General features: G+C 33.8%; 1 protein-coding gene across 1 annotated transcript in view; it reads left to right on the forward strand.

Moving 5' to 3' along the window:
• The window catches only part of LAMA2 (laminin subunit alpha 2), a 611,116-nt gene that overhangs the window by 384,357 nt on the left and 207,334 nt on the right, over positions 1–19,425 (forward strand). The window contains exons 20-22 of the mRNA XM_015137479.3: positions 2,102–2,208; positions 8,179–8,359; positions 11,181–11,317. Of these exons, the coding sequence (XP_014992965.3) occupies positions 2,102–2,208; positions 8,179–8,359; positions 11,181–11,317 (425 nt within the window). The remainder of the gene's footprint in view (positions 1–2,101; positions 2,209–8,178; positions 8,360–11,180; positions 11,318–19,425) is intronic.

Genomic DNA, 19,425 nt, shown 5'->3' on the forward strand with positions numbered 1-19,425 from the left:
GGGACTAAAGGATTTGGCACATAGAGGGTATCCAGTGAGTTCCTGAGTCCTGGAGATGCTCACACATGGTAACTGTTTTTGGTAGCAGTGCTCATAGTAGCTGTGCATATCAATTGTTCACCAGTGAATTCTAGGGCTAAGTTAGTCATTTACTGACATTTTATCCTGTCTTCCAATAACCCCCACCCCCATAAAGTTAGAGATATTATTCCACTTATTTTATTATGGTAAACTAGGGATCTGTGGCATGAAGTCTTAAGAACATAAAAAAGAATGTGAGAATAAAAACATTTTGACCATTACCAATTTTCATACTACTTGCCATGAGTATAGATGTGATTATAATTTTTAATGCTCTTTGCCATATAATCACAATTAAAATTATAAGAAGCACATTTGTTACTTATTTTTATAATTTTTCATGGATACAATTATCACTTCTATGCATGGGTGGTAAAACCTCAAGGAAAGAAAGTTCATGAAAATACATTATTTTAGTTACCTATAGATTTGTTCAAGAAAAGTACACCACTACAAAGAAATACATTTTGCATTTTAAATGTGTGTATATTGTTGGTGTCATACTTTTCCATTGAAATGACACTTTAGCAAAACTTTATATTGCTTTGTTTTTTTAAGATAACGTTAATTAATTACCATCATATTTATGGTAAAATTTAATTTTGCAGTTTACACTCTAAGAAGACGTGACTTCTAAAGTCTAAATAATTTGATGTTTTTAAAATGTGTGTATGATACGCATAAGAAGCTTTCATAAAATAATAAAAGTATGTACAAATTTGATAAATCAGATGAAAATGGATATTTAAAGGAAAAATTTTCAGCCTTTCCTTATATTTCAGCTACAGACTATCCATAGGCTCTTTCCGTTTCTCAATGGCCGTTACTCTAGTATCCACTTGGCAGACACTGAAGACAAACTTTACTGGAAGATAAATTAAGCAGTTTTTAGAAGAGCAGTTGTTTTGTTTGTTTATTTGTTTGTTTTTTAAAAGGAGAACCTAGAGCCAGGAGAATAAAATATTAGCATAGGCTGATAGAGTACCTGTTTATAACATAATTTTAAGTTGTGTTCAAATCAAAGTATTCAGAAATTTAACAAAATCATCTATGAGTAGCCTAAATTCCCATGTCATCTCCTCCTTGTATTTTTATTCTGGTATAAATGCAATTATATGTACCATTAAAAATATAGGGTAAACAATGAATTACTATTCTATTTGTGAAAAGGCCACTTGAGCTTTAGGCTGATTTATTCTACATTTTAGAATAACCTCAGACAGCTTTATAACAAAGCAAAAAAGAAAAAAAGATTACTTAAACTACATATATTTTCTATGTTTGGAGATAGCCTATAAACTGTAAAATAAAAGTGATTCTTAAATGCTATAATGCTATAGTCTTAAGATACTTGAAATGATGCTGTTGTTGTCTTATAAACTTTCGAATCTTAAAAAAGGCATAAATATTTCACCTCAAACCTTTTTTTAAACTTAACACAAAAACTGGCACATAGTAAATCATTAAATCAAAAAAAGTAACTAAATTTGTCTAGATTAATAGTAACATTAAAATTATGCCAGGGGTGCTATTAATTTTGATAATTCCTCAAAATTATTTTAGTTCTAAAGTCAGTATGCATTACTTACAATGGGATAATAGTATTTTAAGTGTTACTCTGAGGTATCTGTAAAGAACTAAAACAGCATTACACCTTGAGTCAAGAACTCCAAGTTCCCATTACGTTCTGGACTCACCTATATGACAGAACAGGCATATGGACTTGTATAAGCTATGGCTTCTTTCGATTTCAGTGTCTTCATGCTCAAAATTGGAATAATGATGATGACATTAATATTTTAATGGCATATGATGGGCCAGACAAGTTGCTAAAGCCTTTACGTGAATTATGTCTACAGCTTGTAGAATTGTCATAAGGGTTAAATGCCTAACAGGGCACTTAACATTCTGTTGCTGAACTTAAGTGTCCATGTTACCATGTGGGGTATATTATTATTTAACAAACCTATTAAGACTATTAGAAAGTTTTCCTGACCACAGATTTCTCTTCTCTTTGCAGCCTGTCGCTGTAATGCCAATGGCTCTTTCTCTGAGATTTGCCACAGTCAAACTGGACAATGTGAGTGCAGAGCCAACGTGCAGGGTCAGAGGTGTGACAAATGCAAGGTAAAGAGTAGAGGCTGACCCATACGTTACTTTCTCTTTGCAAATGTTCACTGACTTTTCATGACATGTTTTGTATACCTTCGTATATTAAAAGGAAGGTTTGGGATTATCTAATTCTACAAGTGAAATGACTGTGATCAGTGAAAAGTTTTTTTTCAGACTAGAACAAAATTCATTGTACATTACCATTTGACCTTAAGCTAACATTTTGTTTGGCAGTGAATGTGTATTATATTCGCTTTAATTCAGACATTTCTGAAACAAATAGCATGCAAATTTAATCTTAATCTGTGGAGATACTCTTTCTTTTGCCTTTACATTTTTGGCAGAATAAAATTTTACTCCCAGGGCCGGGTGCGGTGGCTCACGCCTGTAATCCCAGCACTTCGGGAGGCCGAGGCAGGTGGATCACAAGGTCAGGAGTTCAAGAACAGCCTGGCCAAGATGGTGAAACCCCGTCTCTGCTAAAAACTACAGAAATTAGCCAGGTGTGGTGGCAGGCACCTGTAATCCCAGCTACTCGGGAGTCTGAGGCAGAAGAATCGCTTGAACCCGGGTGGCAGAGGTTGCAGTGAGCCGAGATGGTGCCACTGCACTCCAGCCTGCGCAACCGAGTGAGACTCTGTCTCAAAACACAAAACAAAACAAAAATGTTACTCCCTTTGCTTTTTAGCAAACACCTTCTTCTAGTTCCATCATTTAAAAGCTACTTCCTGTGAGAACTGTACCTAACAGAAGTTTTCAGTAGAGAAGCTAATCAAGGTATTTTTTAAGATGCATTATTTTGCTAAAACAAAATATTCAATTAAAATAGAGCATGTTGTTCTCAGTCCCTGAACATACCGATTGCCCTGCTTTCAGTATGGCAAGCAACTTCAGATTCCTCCATGAGAGCGGACAGATTTGCTCTAGCTCTTTGACAGAAATGCATTGTATTTGTGATAAAGATAGTTAAGCAGAAGCAAGCATTTCTCCTATGTCAAGCTGGCCTTACTGTAGGAAGTTTGAAAGTATCATCTGCTTCTATCTCTTGAATAATATCATTGCTCTGTTTTGTTTTTATTGTATTTTATGGTTGGCTTTTAAAGCCCAATATGTGGTGGGATCCAGAGAAGCGATTCTGTGTGCTATGTGACTGCGATCCCGTTGGCTCTGTGTCACCGCAATGTGATATTACAGGAAGATGTGTCTGTAAATCAGACTTCGTAGGGAAGCAGTGCAACCTCGGCAGGCAGGTGCACCAACAGGAGGAGCAGCCGCGGAGAGCGCAACGGGTGCTGGGTTCTCCTCAGAGGTGGGCTATCGGCAGCTCCAGCGGGTGCCCTCGGGGAGCCTATCGGGCCCCAGCTCCGGTAATCCCAGAGGCACTGCATGGCTCATGCCTCCGCATGCTGTGTTCTGTGTGCTGCGGCTGAAGTTCCCTGGTGGCATTTTACCAAGTAACAATTGCTAAGTGTGCAAATTGCAAATGCAAAAATTAGACAATTCCTAATTGAACCCTTGCCCTTTTAAAAATAACCATCCATATGCTTTAAAAAGCATATTCAAGTTCATAGGGTCATAAAACTTTCAATTAACCCAACTTTCAATTAACCATGAATATGTAGAAATCAAATAAAAATCTACTTGCGAGAACCTATAGTCTTAGAAATGGAAGGGACTTCAGGCATCCTTTGGATAAAGCTAACTTTTATGAATGAACAAATGAAGGGAAATCTGGCAGAGAAAGTGATTTGCCCAAGAAAACTCAGCCCATTTATCTGGTATTTTATCATCCGTAAAAATTTTGTTAATTTCAGCATCAGTTGTGCTTATGTATACGACAAACACAAGAAACACATTTTCACACACTATAAATGGACAAGTACCCCAAATGCGGGAAGTTTTTTCTAATTACAAAAGTGTGGTTCTCCTATCACAGGACAAAACAAAACAAATGCTGGGGAAGAAGGAAGAGAGTGAGGGAGGGAAGAAGAGGTCCCAGGCTGAGCTGCAGAAGAGCAGGAGACAAAACTTGCCAGTATAGAGTGAGGACGTGCAGGGAGTTGAGGATAGGGCATAGAAGGAGAGAGGGAAATAAAGGGTAAAGAAGAAGAAGTGAAAAACAACTCATGGTTTTATTTCTTGGCTCATTATCACACATTTTTTAAAAAACAAATTTTGATGTCAGACTGCCTTAGATCAAATCCCGGCCTCATTACTTCCTAGCTATAAATTCGTTGAATCTTTCTGTAATTCAGCTTCTTCATCTGTAGTAAGATCCACTTCAGAGAGTTTATGTCTGCTTACATACTCCAAGAAGCAAATGCCAAGAGATTTCCTGGGGGAAAGGCCAATGAAGCATGAAGTGGGAGAGAGCATAGCCTGCTGCTGCAATGGGGTTCTGACTCCCAGGAAAACATAGAAGGAAACACTGGGTAGGAAAAGCCTCGTTTGGTGAATTTTGTCAAACCCTAAATTCTTGGCCAAGCCAGTGGGATGTACCCAAGCAAATTTTACCCACTAAAGGAATCCTGAATTGGTCAGGAAGACTCTAGTATCTTATTGTAATCAGCCTGAGAGAAAGATAATCTTGTGGAAGCTCATCTTAGTTCATTCCGAGTGCTATAAGAGCATAGCATAGACTAAGTGGCATGTAAACAACGGAAATTCATTTCTCACAGTTCTGGAGGCTGGGAAGTACAAGATCCAGGCGCTAGCAGATTTCCTATCTAGTGCGGGCCCTCTTTCTCTAGACAGTCATTTACCCCATGGAACCTCACATGGTGGAGGAACATCTCTGGGGCCTCTTTTATAAGTGCAGTGATCCCATTCAGGAGAGCTCCATCCTCACGACCTAATCACCTCCCAAAGGCCGCACCTCCTGTCTATACCACCACCTTGAGGGTTAAGATTTCTACATATGAATTTTGGGGGAACATAAACATTCAGTCCATTACAGAGCGCCTCTGGTGGATCCAAAAGCCAAGAAACTGGAGGCTTTCATTCAGTGAAATTCTGCACTGCAGGTTGTCTGGAAGGTAGATCGGATGAGGCGCCTCCAAGGTGTCTCAAGGCAGCAGTGAGAACAGTGTATCAGGCAGGAGCATGGAGAGTTTTTAGTAAATGTTAGACCTGATTACTATTATTATTACTAGTGTTGTTAAATGAAAACATCTTTAAAATAATTTTTTTCAAAAACAAATGCATACATTTACAATAAAAAAAGATAATAACTGATTAAAATGTCTCCAAAATATAAATTTAGCAGAAAATCAACATTCATTCAAGCCCTACATGTCTTACAGTACTATTGCATGAAGCAGGGTTTTATCCTGAGACTATTTCTTCCTCTGCGGCAGTATGTGTGAGAGCTAAGAACTCGAATTCCGGAGCCAACCTAGCTGATCTGGAATCTTGACTCCACAGTTGGTTAGCTCATGACCTTAGGCAACTTACTTAACCTGTCTGTCCCTCAGTTTCACCACTCAATAAAAAAGTGGTGAGAATGACAACTGTCTGCCAGGGTTGTCCTGAGGAGTAAATGAGTACATATTTGTAAAGAGTTTAGATTTGTAAAGGGTTTAGAATCGTGCTTTTCAAAAAGGAAGCACAGTATGTGAATGCTAGTTCTTATTACCCCGAGAGAGACACATTTATGGGAACCCATCCAATTTCCCACTGGGTCTGGACAGACACTCTCTCCTGTATTTGTTTTACCTCATTAATTTCAATTACTAACTATGAATGTCTGGTCCTTAAGTTTGTTTACTAGTGGGGTTTTCTTTAGCCTTTGAAATAAATTTTTGAACAAATTTGTAAACATTTTATTACTGAAATTTGGTAGTATTTAGTTTGCTACAACTTAGCCTTTAAAACTACATTATTTAAATATTTGAAATGTGAGGTAGAGCCATTTCTTCTTGTATATTTCCTTACATGATCAACTTTGGAATTTTTAAAATGATAGATATAATTTAGAATTTCATTTGATATTTGATTGATTTAAAGGGGTGTACACACACCCATTTAATGAGTAAATCAATATGAGTGTGTTGCATATATATAGATGTAATTATATAAGTCTATATATATATATGTCTGTGTATATATATGTGTGTACATATATCAGCATATATATATGAGTGAAGATAATTTCTGAAATAAAGATGAATACAATTCTATGACTCAGATATTTTTCAATACTGTTTTAATATATCATGTTTAGTCTTTTTGTCTATATATTTCTGTTTCTGTTTGTGTGTCTGGGTAGTGTGTGTGTCATTATGGGTATGTAATTGAAATTTACATAGCATTTATATAATTTCGTATTTTTGTTTAATTTCTATTTCATGCTATATCCTAAGCATATTTATATCATTAAAACTGCTTCAAAACAGGATTTTAATTATTGCATATTATTTTATAATGTGGATGTCATCATTTAATTTATTCAACAATTTTTCTAACATTGAACATTTAAGTGCCTGCATAGTTATTCACCATGATAAATAATATTGTAACAGGCATGCTTTTGCTTTAATAATTGTTCCAATTTCTGATTGTTTCTCTAAGCCGGGTATCTACAATTTTACGTGAATTTCTTTTTACCAATAATAATACTATATGGTTAGTTTTTTTTATATAGGTGAATTTAATTTCAAAGTCATGTCATCTGTTGGAACTGTTACATGCTTTTTTCTTTAATCATTTACCACAATCTGAATTAGAACTAGAAATAAAAATAAAACCAAAAGTACATGTAAAGATGAGAATGATTGTCAAACTCAGTCAACCTATTTTACATTTTAAAAATAAAACTATTCTTAGCTACAGTCATTTTAAAAGTCTAATTTTCAGTTTGATTTCATTTTTATAACATTTTTAAAACTACTAACAATAATATCTAAAATATATAATGAGGCTTATTCACTTCTCTTTGGGTGGCTCACGTTAAGTGGCAAAATTTGTTTTTTTACCAAGAAACAATGATTAAGTCTAATTTTCCACAATAAGAATTATTTTTACAAAGAAGTAATTACCAAGACTAATTTTCCAGATTAAAATATCATAATAATGTGACATGCTTTATATTTTTTAAAAATAACCCTGAAATACTTTAAGCAGGATAGATTCTTTTCATTTTTCTGACACAAGTGATTTTTTAATCCATCAGCATTTTCTAACATTGTCATTTTAGGCCTGATAACATGCATTTCAAGAAAGTCAGCCGAAGCTGGTAATGCAAACTTGACCGTAAAAGATTTGTTATAGATAGATAAGAGATATGCATATGAATAACTCATCAGAGAATGAAAGTTTCCTTTACTTACCTGCTCTGGTTCTTTAATACATGTTCTCACTAAGCAATTTCAATTATTAGAATGAAACCCAAGAAATCAAATGTTTGTTGAACCAATTATTTGGTCAGTGTAAGCATAACCTGAAAATTATATTTATAATATGAACATTATAGCAATGATTAAAAGCATGTATGGATAGTGACAGAATTCTATCAAATGCTAGGGCGAAAAGGATTATTTTAACATTAGGCTGCTGGTCGATAATGCTGAAAGTACTTTTACCAAGTAGGAATCCATAGATCTGAAAGTAATCAATTCAGATTACTAAGAAAGAAGCAAGTAAAATTTTAAATTAAGACTAGAAATATCACCTATAGGTCCTTTCCATATTGCTATTGGAACCTTGAGAAGTATTGGGACAGGCTGGTGAAAATACAACAGACAGTAAAGGAAGTGCCTAATTCTGCAGTTAATTTTGATAAAATTTCAGAATAATTGAACTTTTCTCTTTAGATATCCTAGAAAAGGTCCATTTGATTGGATGAAAACCCAGTTGTCATAACATCAGTGAGGAATCCTGATAACTCTCAAGTTCCTTTTTTCCCACCAGATCTTTGGTATTGTGATTCTTGCTTCACTTTGAGTTAACTGATTTAAATTTAATTTTTCTCTCCTCTTCCATTGCCAGCCTGGGACCTTTGGTCTGCAATCAGCAAGGGGCTGTGTTCCCTGCAACTGCAATTCTTTTGGGTCTAAGTCATTCGACTGTGAAGAGAGTGGACAATGTTGGTGCCAACCCGGAGTCACAGGGAAGAAATGTGACCGCTGTGCCCACGGCTATTTCAGCTTCCAAGAAGGAGGCTGCACAGGTCTGTAAATACCACTTAAGTCCTACATATTCACTCTGATAGTTTTAGAGTCTGACTTCTGTAATGGTTTGTTCTTTTAAAGGAAGCGCAGATTGATACAACATATTTAACATAATGAGTAATGTCTACTTATTTTTACATTACTTAAAAAAAGAAATACATAGCAGTTTGAAATACCGCCTTAATAACTATGTGCAAGTACTCAATAAAAATCAGCAGAAGCTCATTTGGTTGTGTCCCTCCCTGTCTGTGACATTCCTTCAGCCAGTCACTCAAAGACTGCTACAGCTTGAAAGGTAGATGTTCGATTTTTCTGGTACCAATCTTATCTTAGTTTAAGCTCAAACTCCACGCCAAAGCATTTCAACTTTCCCTTTTTCCTATTGCAAAATTGGTATCAGGATCAAGAAGTCAAGGTGGTTTTTTTTTTTCTGGTACCCCCAAAATATGTTTTCATCTACTTTTGGCTGCCTTGAAAACTGTGACGTTCTAAGAGAGAAATAGGTTCGCTCTAGATATTTAGTTCATCAAAAAATGCAGGCAGAGGTTTCTAACCATGATTCCCTCAAGCAGTATTCTCATACATCCAGCCACAGCCTTCACCCAAATCATGAGCTAAGAAAATATCACTTGGCATGCTGCAGATGAAAGTAAAGATTGAACATTAGCCTTGATTTATATGCCACTAATTTCGAATTGACCCTTATTCCAACAATCACTAGTTTGAATATTACCTTTGCTTACTAATGTCATTGATTCAACCTGGATAATGCTCACATACTCTCAGCACCATAGTAAGATTTCAAAACATTATTATTCACTGTTGTGGCAAATTTATGTAGGAAGCAGTAGGAATAATATTTAAAACTATTTAAAGAACCATATCTTTCAGATATTCTCTAGCACTTTAGATATGTGGATTTTACCATAAATTAAGCCATGATAAGTTATTCTAATTGTTATAATTGTAGATCCTGTAAGAATCTGTATATCTCTAAGTCAATATCTGTATATACTTAAAAATTATAAAGCTGTATTTTAAAATATACTCTGTTCTTTAAATCCAAAGCTCAATGACATTTTTACTTAATATGAATTAATGAGGTAGTATTATACATTTACATACACATAGTAACAAATTATAAACGAGACCAAGAATGTTATTTTAAATTATAGAAAGATGACAGTATTTAAGAAATGCAGACCAACTAACATTCTGACCCAAAGAAACACCACAGAAAAAAAAACACAAAACAGGCAGGTTAGTAATAGGACTGAGGACATGACTTGCACAAAACAGCCTGGATTTGTCTAATGGCTCCCTCAGTAACTAGTTCTGGGACCTTGAGTGATTTTATTTCACTTTCCACCTGCAAAATTCATCTATTAAATTAAGATAATAATAGTATCTACCACACATGGTTTTTGTTACAATTAGTTGAGTTAGTGGCTATAAAATATTTAGAGTAATGCCTAGCATGTAAGTGCTAGGAAGCATTTATCATTATTATTATTATCTTTATTAGTTTTATTCATTGTGGTATACATTGTGCTTTGGCACAGGAAAACTAGCTAATTACTCAGGTCTTCTTTCTATTTAGTGTTATGATTCCGCTGAAGAACTAAAGATAATTTCTGTTTGCAAGTAATGATTTGGACTGTCCCATGACATTTTTTAGCATATAAATTTAAATGTAATGGTAACTATTTTTCTTCTTAATGAAGGACACATCTAAAATAAATCATTTGGCTTAAAATTAGCAACAGCAGTAATAACCAAAACAGCAATGACTAACATTTATTTAGTGTTTACTCTGTGTAAAGTATTTTTCTAAGCATCTTTCACAGCTGGTATATAATGCTGTGAGCAATGGTTATTGTAATCTCATAAAAAGTGAGTTTAGTCAAATATTCTAAGTATATTCAGTGAAAATGATTTAGTCATCATATAACCAATTAAAAGTTTACTCATAACATTAGTCTTCCATTTGAATTCAAGTATTTGGGTTTCTTCCCTCACTTACATTTCTTTGACATGAAACGCTGCACTAGAAATATTCTTAGTAGCTGGGTCAACTATCGCTATGTGGCATGCGTTCCTTGTCTTGGATGACTTTGAAGATATTCTCAAACATTATTTTTACAATCTTTGAAAAAGTACAAAAGGTATATAACTTTGTACCCTTTGAATATTGCATGGTAGCAACAAAAATGAAAAATCTATAAAAAAAGTTAGGTGGTAAATAAAAATCAAAAGTATCTTTATATATAAACAGTGTCAGTAGTTCAACTATTTTAAAGTATTTGCAAAATTGGAATATCATGATGTGTGTGTTTCTAACTATATACATGATGTACCAAATTTAAGAAGCTTATTAAGTTTTTTGGTTTTTACTGTAGATCAGACTCATCAACAAGGAAAAACTACTCCGTACAGCATAAACAAATGAGAAATGAACTTAAAATAAATATACAAACAAAATAGTAAACTTTATAATACCTGGATATAAGGTATTACAGTTAACATGGAATCTGATAACACCAGTTCTTTCCTTTCTTAAACTTCATAAGAAAGCTAAAAATACTTTAACTTTTGAAATTATTACATGAAATACATCTTATATTTATTGAACAGCTCCTTTCTGAAATACACTGTATTATAATATAAAAGGTGAATGAGGTAAGTTTTTATTTCCAAATATCCTTAAGTATAGAACTGAAAAGAAAGGAAGATAAACCAACACAATATAAAAGTCAACACTTTGTATCAAATTTTTACTATTTTTTCCCCTTCTTTGTTTTCCCTCTTACACCTGTGAAGCTTGTGAATGTTCTCATCTGGGTAATAATTGTGACCCAAAGACTGGGCAATGCATTTGCCCTCCCAATACCATTGGAGAGAAATGTTCTAAATGCGCACCCAATACCTGGGGCCACAGCATTACCACTGGTTGTAAGGTGAGTGAACCACTTTTTTGCTCTGATAATTTTTTGGAGAGATCTTTGTTTTATAGAGCTCTATAACTGGGCATTTCAAAATTCAATATTATATCACAAAATAACGTAGAACTATTACTATAATGTGATTGCAAATATTAATCAGTATCTTAAAGTTTACTTGTAGGAAAGATGATGAAGTAAGCACACATTGATGCAGCTGAACCCTTGAAATCTACAAGAGGGGTACAAAAGAACAAAAAATTTTATAATAATACCAGAAAAGAGCTATAACTTCATACCTAGGCACAAGGACATACATCTGCAAAGCATGAGGAAATGAGGAACTAATTAATTTTCCAAAAATCTATAGAAATTGCCCCGGATTATGACTAGGTTTTAGGTTTCAGGAAGTAGTCGAGATCATTCTGAAGAGTCATTTTAACAACATTTAGCTTGGAAAAAAATCATTTTTTCCCATTAGTAGTCCATAGAAAGTGACATGGCCAAAGTCATGTTCAGAGAAATCCATCTACATTAGCAGGGATGGGTAACAATTTATAAGGCTGTTGAAGAAATATTAATGAGAGATGCCAGAAGCCTGGACCCAGTCAATGAGCATCAGTGAAGATATATAGAAAGCGAGTTACCTTTTAGAACTCAGACTGATACAGCCTGGCGAACTCATTGATTTGGGGAATAAGAAAGAGAAGGCGTAAGGATGACTCCCAGGTTTTGCTTTGCAAAGGAGTAGATGATAATAAGTACCAGTTATGGTTATAGGAATTATAGGAGGAGGAGCAAGTTCAGGAAGGAAAGATAATCACTTTGGATTTTTATCAGCTTTTTGTGAGGTATTAATAAAACAAAATTCACCCATTTAAAGAAATGAATTTTAACCCATGATTACAGAGGTGTAATCATCCCTTGTGCGCCACTGCCGTGAACTCCCCATCACTTCCCATGCACCTACTGTTTTGCCTTCTAGCATTGTAATTTTGCAATTTCTACAACTTCTTAAAAATAGAATCATAGTCTGTTTTTTGGGGGGAGGGTTGTTTGTTTCTTTGTTTGGCTTCCTTCACTTGCTGTTATGTTTTTATGATTCATCCATATTGTTGCATATATCAGCAGTTTATTCTAAAAATTGCTTGATAATATTCCATTTGTATAATGTACAGTGACTTGCTTATCTGTTTATCATTTGATGGATGTTTGGGTCATTTCCAGTTTGGGGTTACAATTTTTCTATGAACAGTAGCATACAAGTCAAAAGCACATTTAGAGACAAGTGTTTTCTCTTTTTTTCATAAGAACACTCCACATCTTTACCAACTCTTGGAATGTTAACCCTATTTTAATTTTAAGAATTCTGAGGCATGTGTATTTCTATTGTTTGCATTTATTTAATGCCTAATAATGTTGGGAATCTTTTTTTTTTATTTATTTGTCATTTATACATCTTCTTTTATGAAGTGTTTACAAAGCTTATGCCCATTTCTATTTTGAATTGTTTGTTTCCTTAGTGATGCATTGCAAGAATTCTTTATTGATTCTGGATACATGTTCTTTAACATATGTTAAAGCTTGCTTTTCATGTAGATTGCTTTTTACCTGGTTTCATCATCTAATTTTTATGAACACTAGCTTATTATCTTTTTCTTTTATAGTCCGTACTTTTTTATGTTCTACCCAAGAAAGACAAGGTCCAAGGATTTCTCTCCTAGGTTTTCTTCAAGAAGCTTTATAGTTTTAGCTCTTAAATGTAGGTTTGTATTTCATTTTGAATATTAATTTTTCTATATATCAGGTAGTGGTCAAAGTTCACTTTTTATGGATATCCAAGTTTTCAAACATTATTTGTTGTAAAGACTATCTTTTTCCCATTGAATTACTTTGGCTCCTTTGTCAAAATCTATCAACTATGCATTTCTGGACTCTTTTCTGCTTCACTGATCTATTCTTACGTTAATACTAGTTAATATGTTAATTGTTGTAGCTTTCCAGCAAGTCATAAAATCAGGTATTGTAAACTCTTCAACCTCATTCATCATTTTCAATACCTTTTGAGTACTTTTAGCTCCTTTACATTTCCACATAACTTTTAAATTTAGCATGTCAATTCTTTACCAAAAAGCCTGCTAGGATTTGGCTGAAATTATATTGAATTAATAGGTCAATTTGGGAAGAACTGACATCTTACAAGTATTAGATATCCCAATGTATGAACATGGCATAACTCTGCATTTATTTAGGTCATTATAATTTTTTTCTCAGAAATGTTTTCTAGTTTTTGATATGCAAGCCTTGCATATATATTGTTAAATTTATCAGTGTTTCATATTTTTTATCAAAAGCAAATGCTACTGTATTCCATTTCAGTTTTAAATTATTTGTTACTAGAATAGAAAAATACAATAATTTTTATGCGTTAACCTTCTATACTGTAATATTGCTAAACTTATTAGTTCTAGTTACTTTTCGGTCCATTTAGTGGGATTTTCTTGTAGATAATCATGTCATCTGCAAAGGGAAATTTACTTCCTTTCTAATCTGTGTAACTTCTGTGGCATTTTCTTGTCCTATTGCAGTAAACTATTGACTAGAAGTGGTGGAAGAAAATATCCTTGCCTTATTCCTTATGTTAAGTGGAAAGCATTGTCTCTTACAATTGAAAATGATGTTGGCTATATTTTACCTATAGGTGCTCCTTATTGGTTTGAGGATGCCCCCTCATGTTTTTAGTTTTCTGAGAGCTTTTATCAAGACTATGTGTTCAATTTTGTTAAATGGACTTTTCTGCATCTATTGAGATGACCATATGATATTTCTTTTTAAGCTGTTAATATGACAAATTATACTGATTGACTTTCAAAATGTCAATCCAGTCTTGCAATCTTTAGATTAATCCTGCTTGGCAATTGCGATTATCCTTTTAAAATTATGTTGAATCCTGTTTGCTAGCATTTTGTTAATGATTTTGGATCTATGTTTATAAGGAATATTGGTATGATCTTATTTTTTCTTGTGGCGTTGTTGTCGGTATGAGATACTGCAAGCCTCATGAAATGGATTCAGAAGTATTCCCTCCTCATAATTTCTATAAGAATTTGCACAATCAATGAAGTAGAAAACAGAAATACTTTAGAGGAACCCAAGAGCTGGTTCTTTGAAAAGATCAGTAAAGTTGATAATATTCTAGAAAGGTTTATCAAGAAAAAAGAGAGAAGAAACAAGCAATCAAAATCATAAATAAAGGGGGACATCACTATAGATCCTATAGACATTAAAATAATAATATGGTAGAAATAGGAACAACTTTTGCCTAATAAATGTAACAACTTGTATGAAAAGAACATTCCTTCTTTTTGCTTACTTTGAGTTTAATTTTTCTCTTGTGTTCCAAGTTTCTTAAGGTTAAACCTTAGATCATTGATTTGTAATCCTTTTTCTCTACTAATATAGGCATTTTATATTACAATTTTTTTCCAGGAACTACTTTGTTTGCAGTCCACATATTTTGGTATGTTGTGCTTTAATTTTCACTCGGTTTAATATAATCTTTCATTTATTTTGGGGATAATTTTTAGTTTCTAAATATTTGGGGAATTGTCAAGGTATCTTTACTATTACTAGTATCTAGTTTAATTCTAAATTGGTCTGAGAACATAATTTGCATTATTTCAGACCTTTTGAAAACTATTGAGATTTAGTTTTATGGCCCAGAATAGGGTTCAGTTTGTTTATTATAACATGTGCACTTGAAAATAATGTGTATTCTGGAGTTGTTGGATGAAAACTTCTATACAGGTCAATTATCCTTAATGGTTTTTATATCTATATGTTCTCTCAGTTACTGAGAGTGTTGGACTGTAACTTTGTCTGTTTCTTCCTTCACTTCTCTCAGGTTTTATTCACATGTATTTTTGAGCAGTGATATTAGGTGCATGATCATTTAGGATTGCTATGTCTTTTTGAAAAGTTGATACCTTTTGGCATTATGAAATGTCCCTCTTTATTCCCGGTAACATTCCTTGTTCAGAAGTACACTTTTCTGATATTTATATAGCTATTCCAACTTTTTTTAATGATGTTTGTATGGTATATATTTTTCACACCATCATCTATTTCATCTCTCTTTTTAGTATTTTTTTTTTTTTTTGAGATGGAGTCTCGCTCTGTGGCCCAGTCTGGAGTGCAGTGGCTGGATCTCAGCTCACTTCAAGCTCCGCCTCCCGGGTTTACACCATTCTCCTGCCTCAGACTCCCGAGCAGCTGGGACTACAGGCGCACACCACTATGTGTGGCTAATTTTTAAATTTTTGTGTAGAAATGAGGTCTCACTATATTGCCTATGCTATTCTCAAATTCCTGTGCTCAAGTGATCCTTCTGCAAAGTTCTGGGATTATAGGTGTATACTACCATGCCCAGCTTATGTGAGAGAGAGAGAGAGAGAGAGAGTGTGTGTGTGTGTGTGTGTAAATAACATATATTTAGATCTTTATTTTTCAACCAATCTTAATAATTTCGCCATTTAATTTGAGAGTTAAGTCACTTCCATTTAATGTAAATATTGATATGATTGGATTAAGCCTACACTTTGCTATTTGCTTTGGCTTGTCTTATCTGCTCTTGCCTTTTTTTTTTTTTTCTTCTTCTTATTGTCCTGCCTTCTTTTGCATTAATTTGTATAACATCTTCTCTTGACTTTTGGATTATTAAAGATACCTATTCATTTTGTTTCTTTGGTTTTGTCTAGGAATATACTTCTTTAACTTTCCAGAATGTACATTAAAATAATATTATACCACTTTACATTTAGCATAAGAACCTTACAACAGTAAACCTCCAATCCCCTTTCCTATCCTCTGTACTATGTTGTCATGTATTTTTACTTCTATATATTATACATCTGACAATATAAGCTTATGATTTTGATTTCAATAGTCAATTATCTTTTTTAAACAAGAAAAATTTCTCCTATAACTATTTTTCCATGTACATATCAATTCTAATGCTTTTAATTCCTTTGTGTACATTAAAATTTTCATTTCATATCATTTTTCCTCTTCCATTAACTACTTCCCTAATCTTTATCATTTTATTCCTGTTATATCAAGTCTGCTGACAATGATTTTTTCCTTTTTTTTGTTTTTTTGGTTGTTCCAGTAAGTTTTTATTTTATTTCTTTTTTCTTTTTTTTTCTAAACAAGTTTTTGCAGAGTATGTAATCCTAAATACTGGTTTTCAGCAATTTAATTATGCTTTTTTTGTGTGTGTGTGTTTAATAATTATTTTTTCATGGGATTAATTAGATCTGTTGGCCCTGTAGGATTACAGTTTTCATCAAATTTGGAAATGAAAGTTGTCAGCCATTATATCTTTAAATATTTTTCTGTTCTTCATTCCAACTGTCTTTTTCTGGAAATCATTTTTTGTATGTTGGACAATTGATATTTTCCATCTCACTGAGGTTCTTTTTTTTTTATTATTTTTGTATCTGTATTTTTTATTTCTGATAGTTTCTATTGTCAAGTGTCCAAAGTCACTGATTTTTTTAATGCAGCCTAACCTGTTTTTAATCCAATTGAGTCTATTTTTTATTTTAAACATTGTATTTTTTTATCTTTTAAATTTCCTTTTGGACATTGTATGTCTTTTATTTCTTTACTATATTCACAATTTTTCATTTGTTCTTGAAAATAAAATGTTTATAAACATTAGCATTTTTTAAATGATTGTCTGCTAACTCCATCTTTTTTTATTGCAAGACTATTTCTATTGACTGATTTTTCTCCTGTTTATGAGTCATATTTTCTTGATTCTTTACATGCCTGATAATTTTTGTTTGGATGCCAGGCATTATATAGTTTTTGTTTTTGTGTATTGGATTTTATTGTATTTCTTTAAAGAATGTTGAACTTTATACTGGAAACTAGTTTAGATAGTCACGGGTCACTTGGATTCTTTTGAAGCTTGCTTTTAAGTTTTGTTAGGGAAGGTGCAGCAGAACAGTCTGAAAGCCAGGGGTCAGTTAGCCCCTCTACTAAGCCGTGAAACTTCTGAGAATACTACCTAGTGGGTTACTACGTCTCTTTACTCTGGTTGTTGAAAATATGGCTTATTCCAAGCTTTCTCTGGGCTCTAAGAATTTTTTCAGCCTAGGGTTTTCCAATGCCATTTTCCTTCATCCCATGCATGTACCTATCAGCATTCAGCCAATGACTCAAGGGAACCCTTCTGCACATCTCTGAAATAATCTTTCTATCTAACTTCTTTCTTTTTGAACACGTATTCTATTTGCCATCATAAGTTTTAGCAGCCTCAGCTTCCTCAGATTCCACTCTTTGTCTCTCAACTCAGCTATAATACGGGCTTTGGGTTTACCCTGTCTGTGTTGCAGCCTAGAAATTCCCTCTGTACACTGCTTCATGTTTTTTTCCTTCTCTCAGAAATCACAGTCCTGTGCTTCCTATAATTCAATATCTAAAAACAATTGTTTCTTGGTCTGTATTTTTGTTTTATTTGGTTGTGTAGTTTAATAGCTTAACAAAGAATAAATACTGTAGAATCTAAGAAGAGACTGTTCAGAAGAAGAATATTCTTCAGTGCCTAATGCAACACAAAGGTCAAGTAGGATTAGTGCTGAAGTGTATTCATTAAATTGAAGAGCAATAATAAGAGCATTTTTTTTTAATGTTAGTGAGAGTCATTCCAGCTGATTCCATTGGGTTGTGAAATATTGAAACGTGATGACCAAGTGTGGTTCTGCTTGACCTAATAGCAGTACCCTATAGAGATGTAAACTCTTTTTACCACTGAGTTAGCACAGATGAAATAATAGACTCTAACCATCTTCACATGCATGATAAAACATTTGAGCCTGGTTTAGAATATGCTGACCTAGAGGAAAACAAGTGTACTGATGATTTTTCAAGGAAGTTCAGGTGTCTGACTTCCATTAGACATGTGATTAGAGAAAATAAAAACTGGACGGGACATTCATTTTTCTATGGCCAATAGCATTATTAAGTTTAAAATTCAAGAGAGCTACATTTTTAGAAACAAAACAAAAACTCCTCAGAATTTCAAAGTGTTCTGATGAGTATGAACGACGCTATAAGTGGCTATGACTGCCTTTTGCGTTTTCAGCTTCAAATGCAAGCATCCACTCTATCACTTGTACTCAGGAATAAGCCCTAGGGAAACTTACAAGAGTTCCATTTTATTCACAAAATGCTATGATATAGCCAAACTCTAATTAAACTCCTGAAATGGAAGTTGATACCTCATGTTCAATATATAAATCAGGATAAAATACATTCCAAGTTTCTGTTAAAATGTAGTTATATGTTTGGTACTATCACTTTTACTGATCACTAGATAAATATTCTGTTGACTAAAGTTGATTGAATTTTTTGATTGCTTTAAAATCACCGTTAAAAGTCTAAACTTCTGAATCAAGAAACACTTTGCCATTATAAAGAATTACAAAAACAAACAAACAAACAACAACAACAAAAAAGCCTCATAGAGCCTGTGTCAGACCATTCTTGCATTGCTATAAAGAAATACCTGAGACTGGTTAATTTATAAGAAAACAGGTTTAATTGGCTCGCAGTTCCGGGGGGTGTACAGGAAGCATAGTGGCATCTGTTTCTGGTGAAGGCCTCGGGGAGCTTCCAATATTGTGGAAGGCCAAGCGGGGACAGGCTTCCACATGGCAGGTTCGGGAGAAAGGCAGGGATGCCATGCACTTAAACAACCAGATGTTGCCAGTTGGCACTCTCTGTCGTGAGGACAGCACTAATCCTGAGTGATCAACCCCCATGATCCAAACACCTCCCACCAGGCTCCACCTCCAACACTGGGAATTATATTTTAACACGAGAATTAGTGGGGACATATCCAACTGTATCAGAGCCTTCTCAAGTAATTTATTTATGAGCATGTGTTTTACTGTTTTTAAAACTGGAACGACTAATTTAAATGAACAGTGATTTGAAATTTATAGCTTCCCTTTCTTTGTGTCATGGATAATTTCTCTGTGCTAAGGTGTGAGCATACACATCATTTGAGCTGTTATTGAAGTAGAATACGAAGCCTGCCTTCTTTCACTAGCAGGGAA

This window comes from Macaca mulatta, chromosome 4 (assembly GCF_049350105.2).
Source record: "Macaca mulatta isolate MMU2019108-1 chromosome 4, T2T-MMU8v2.0, whole genome shotgun sequence".
NCBI lineage: Eukaryota > Metazoa > Chordata > Mammalia > Primates > Cercopithecidae > Macaca > Macaca mulatta.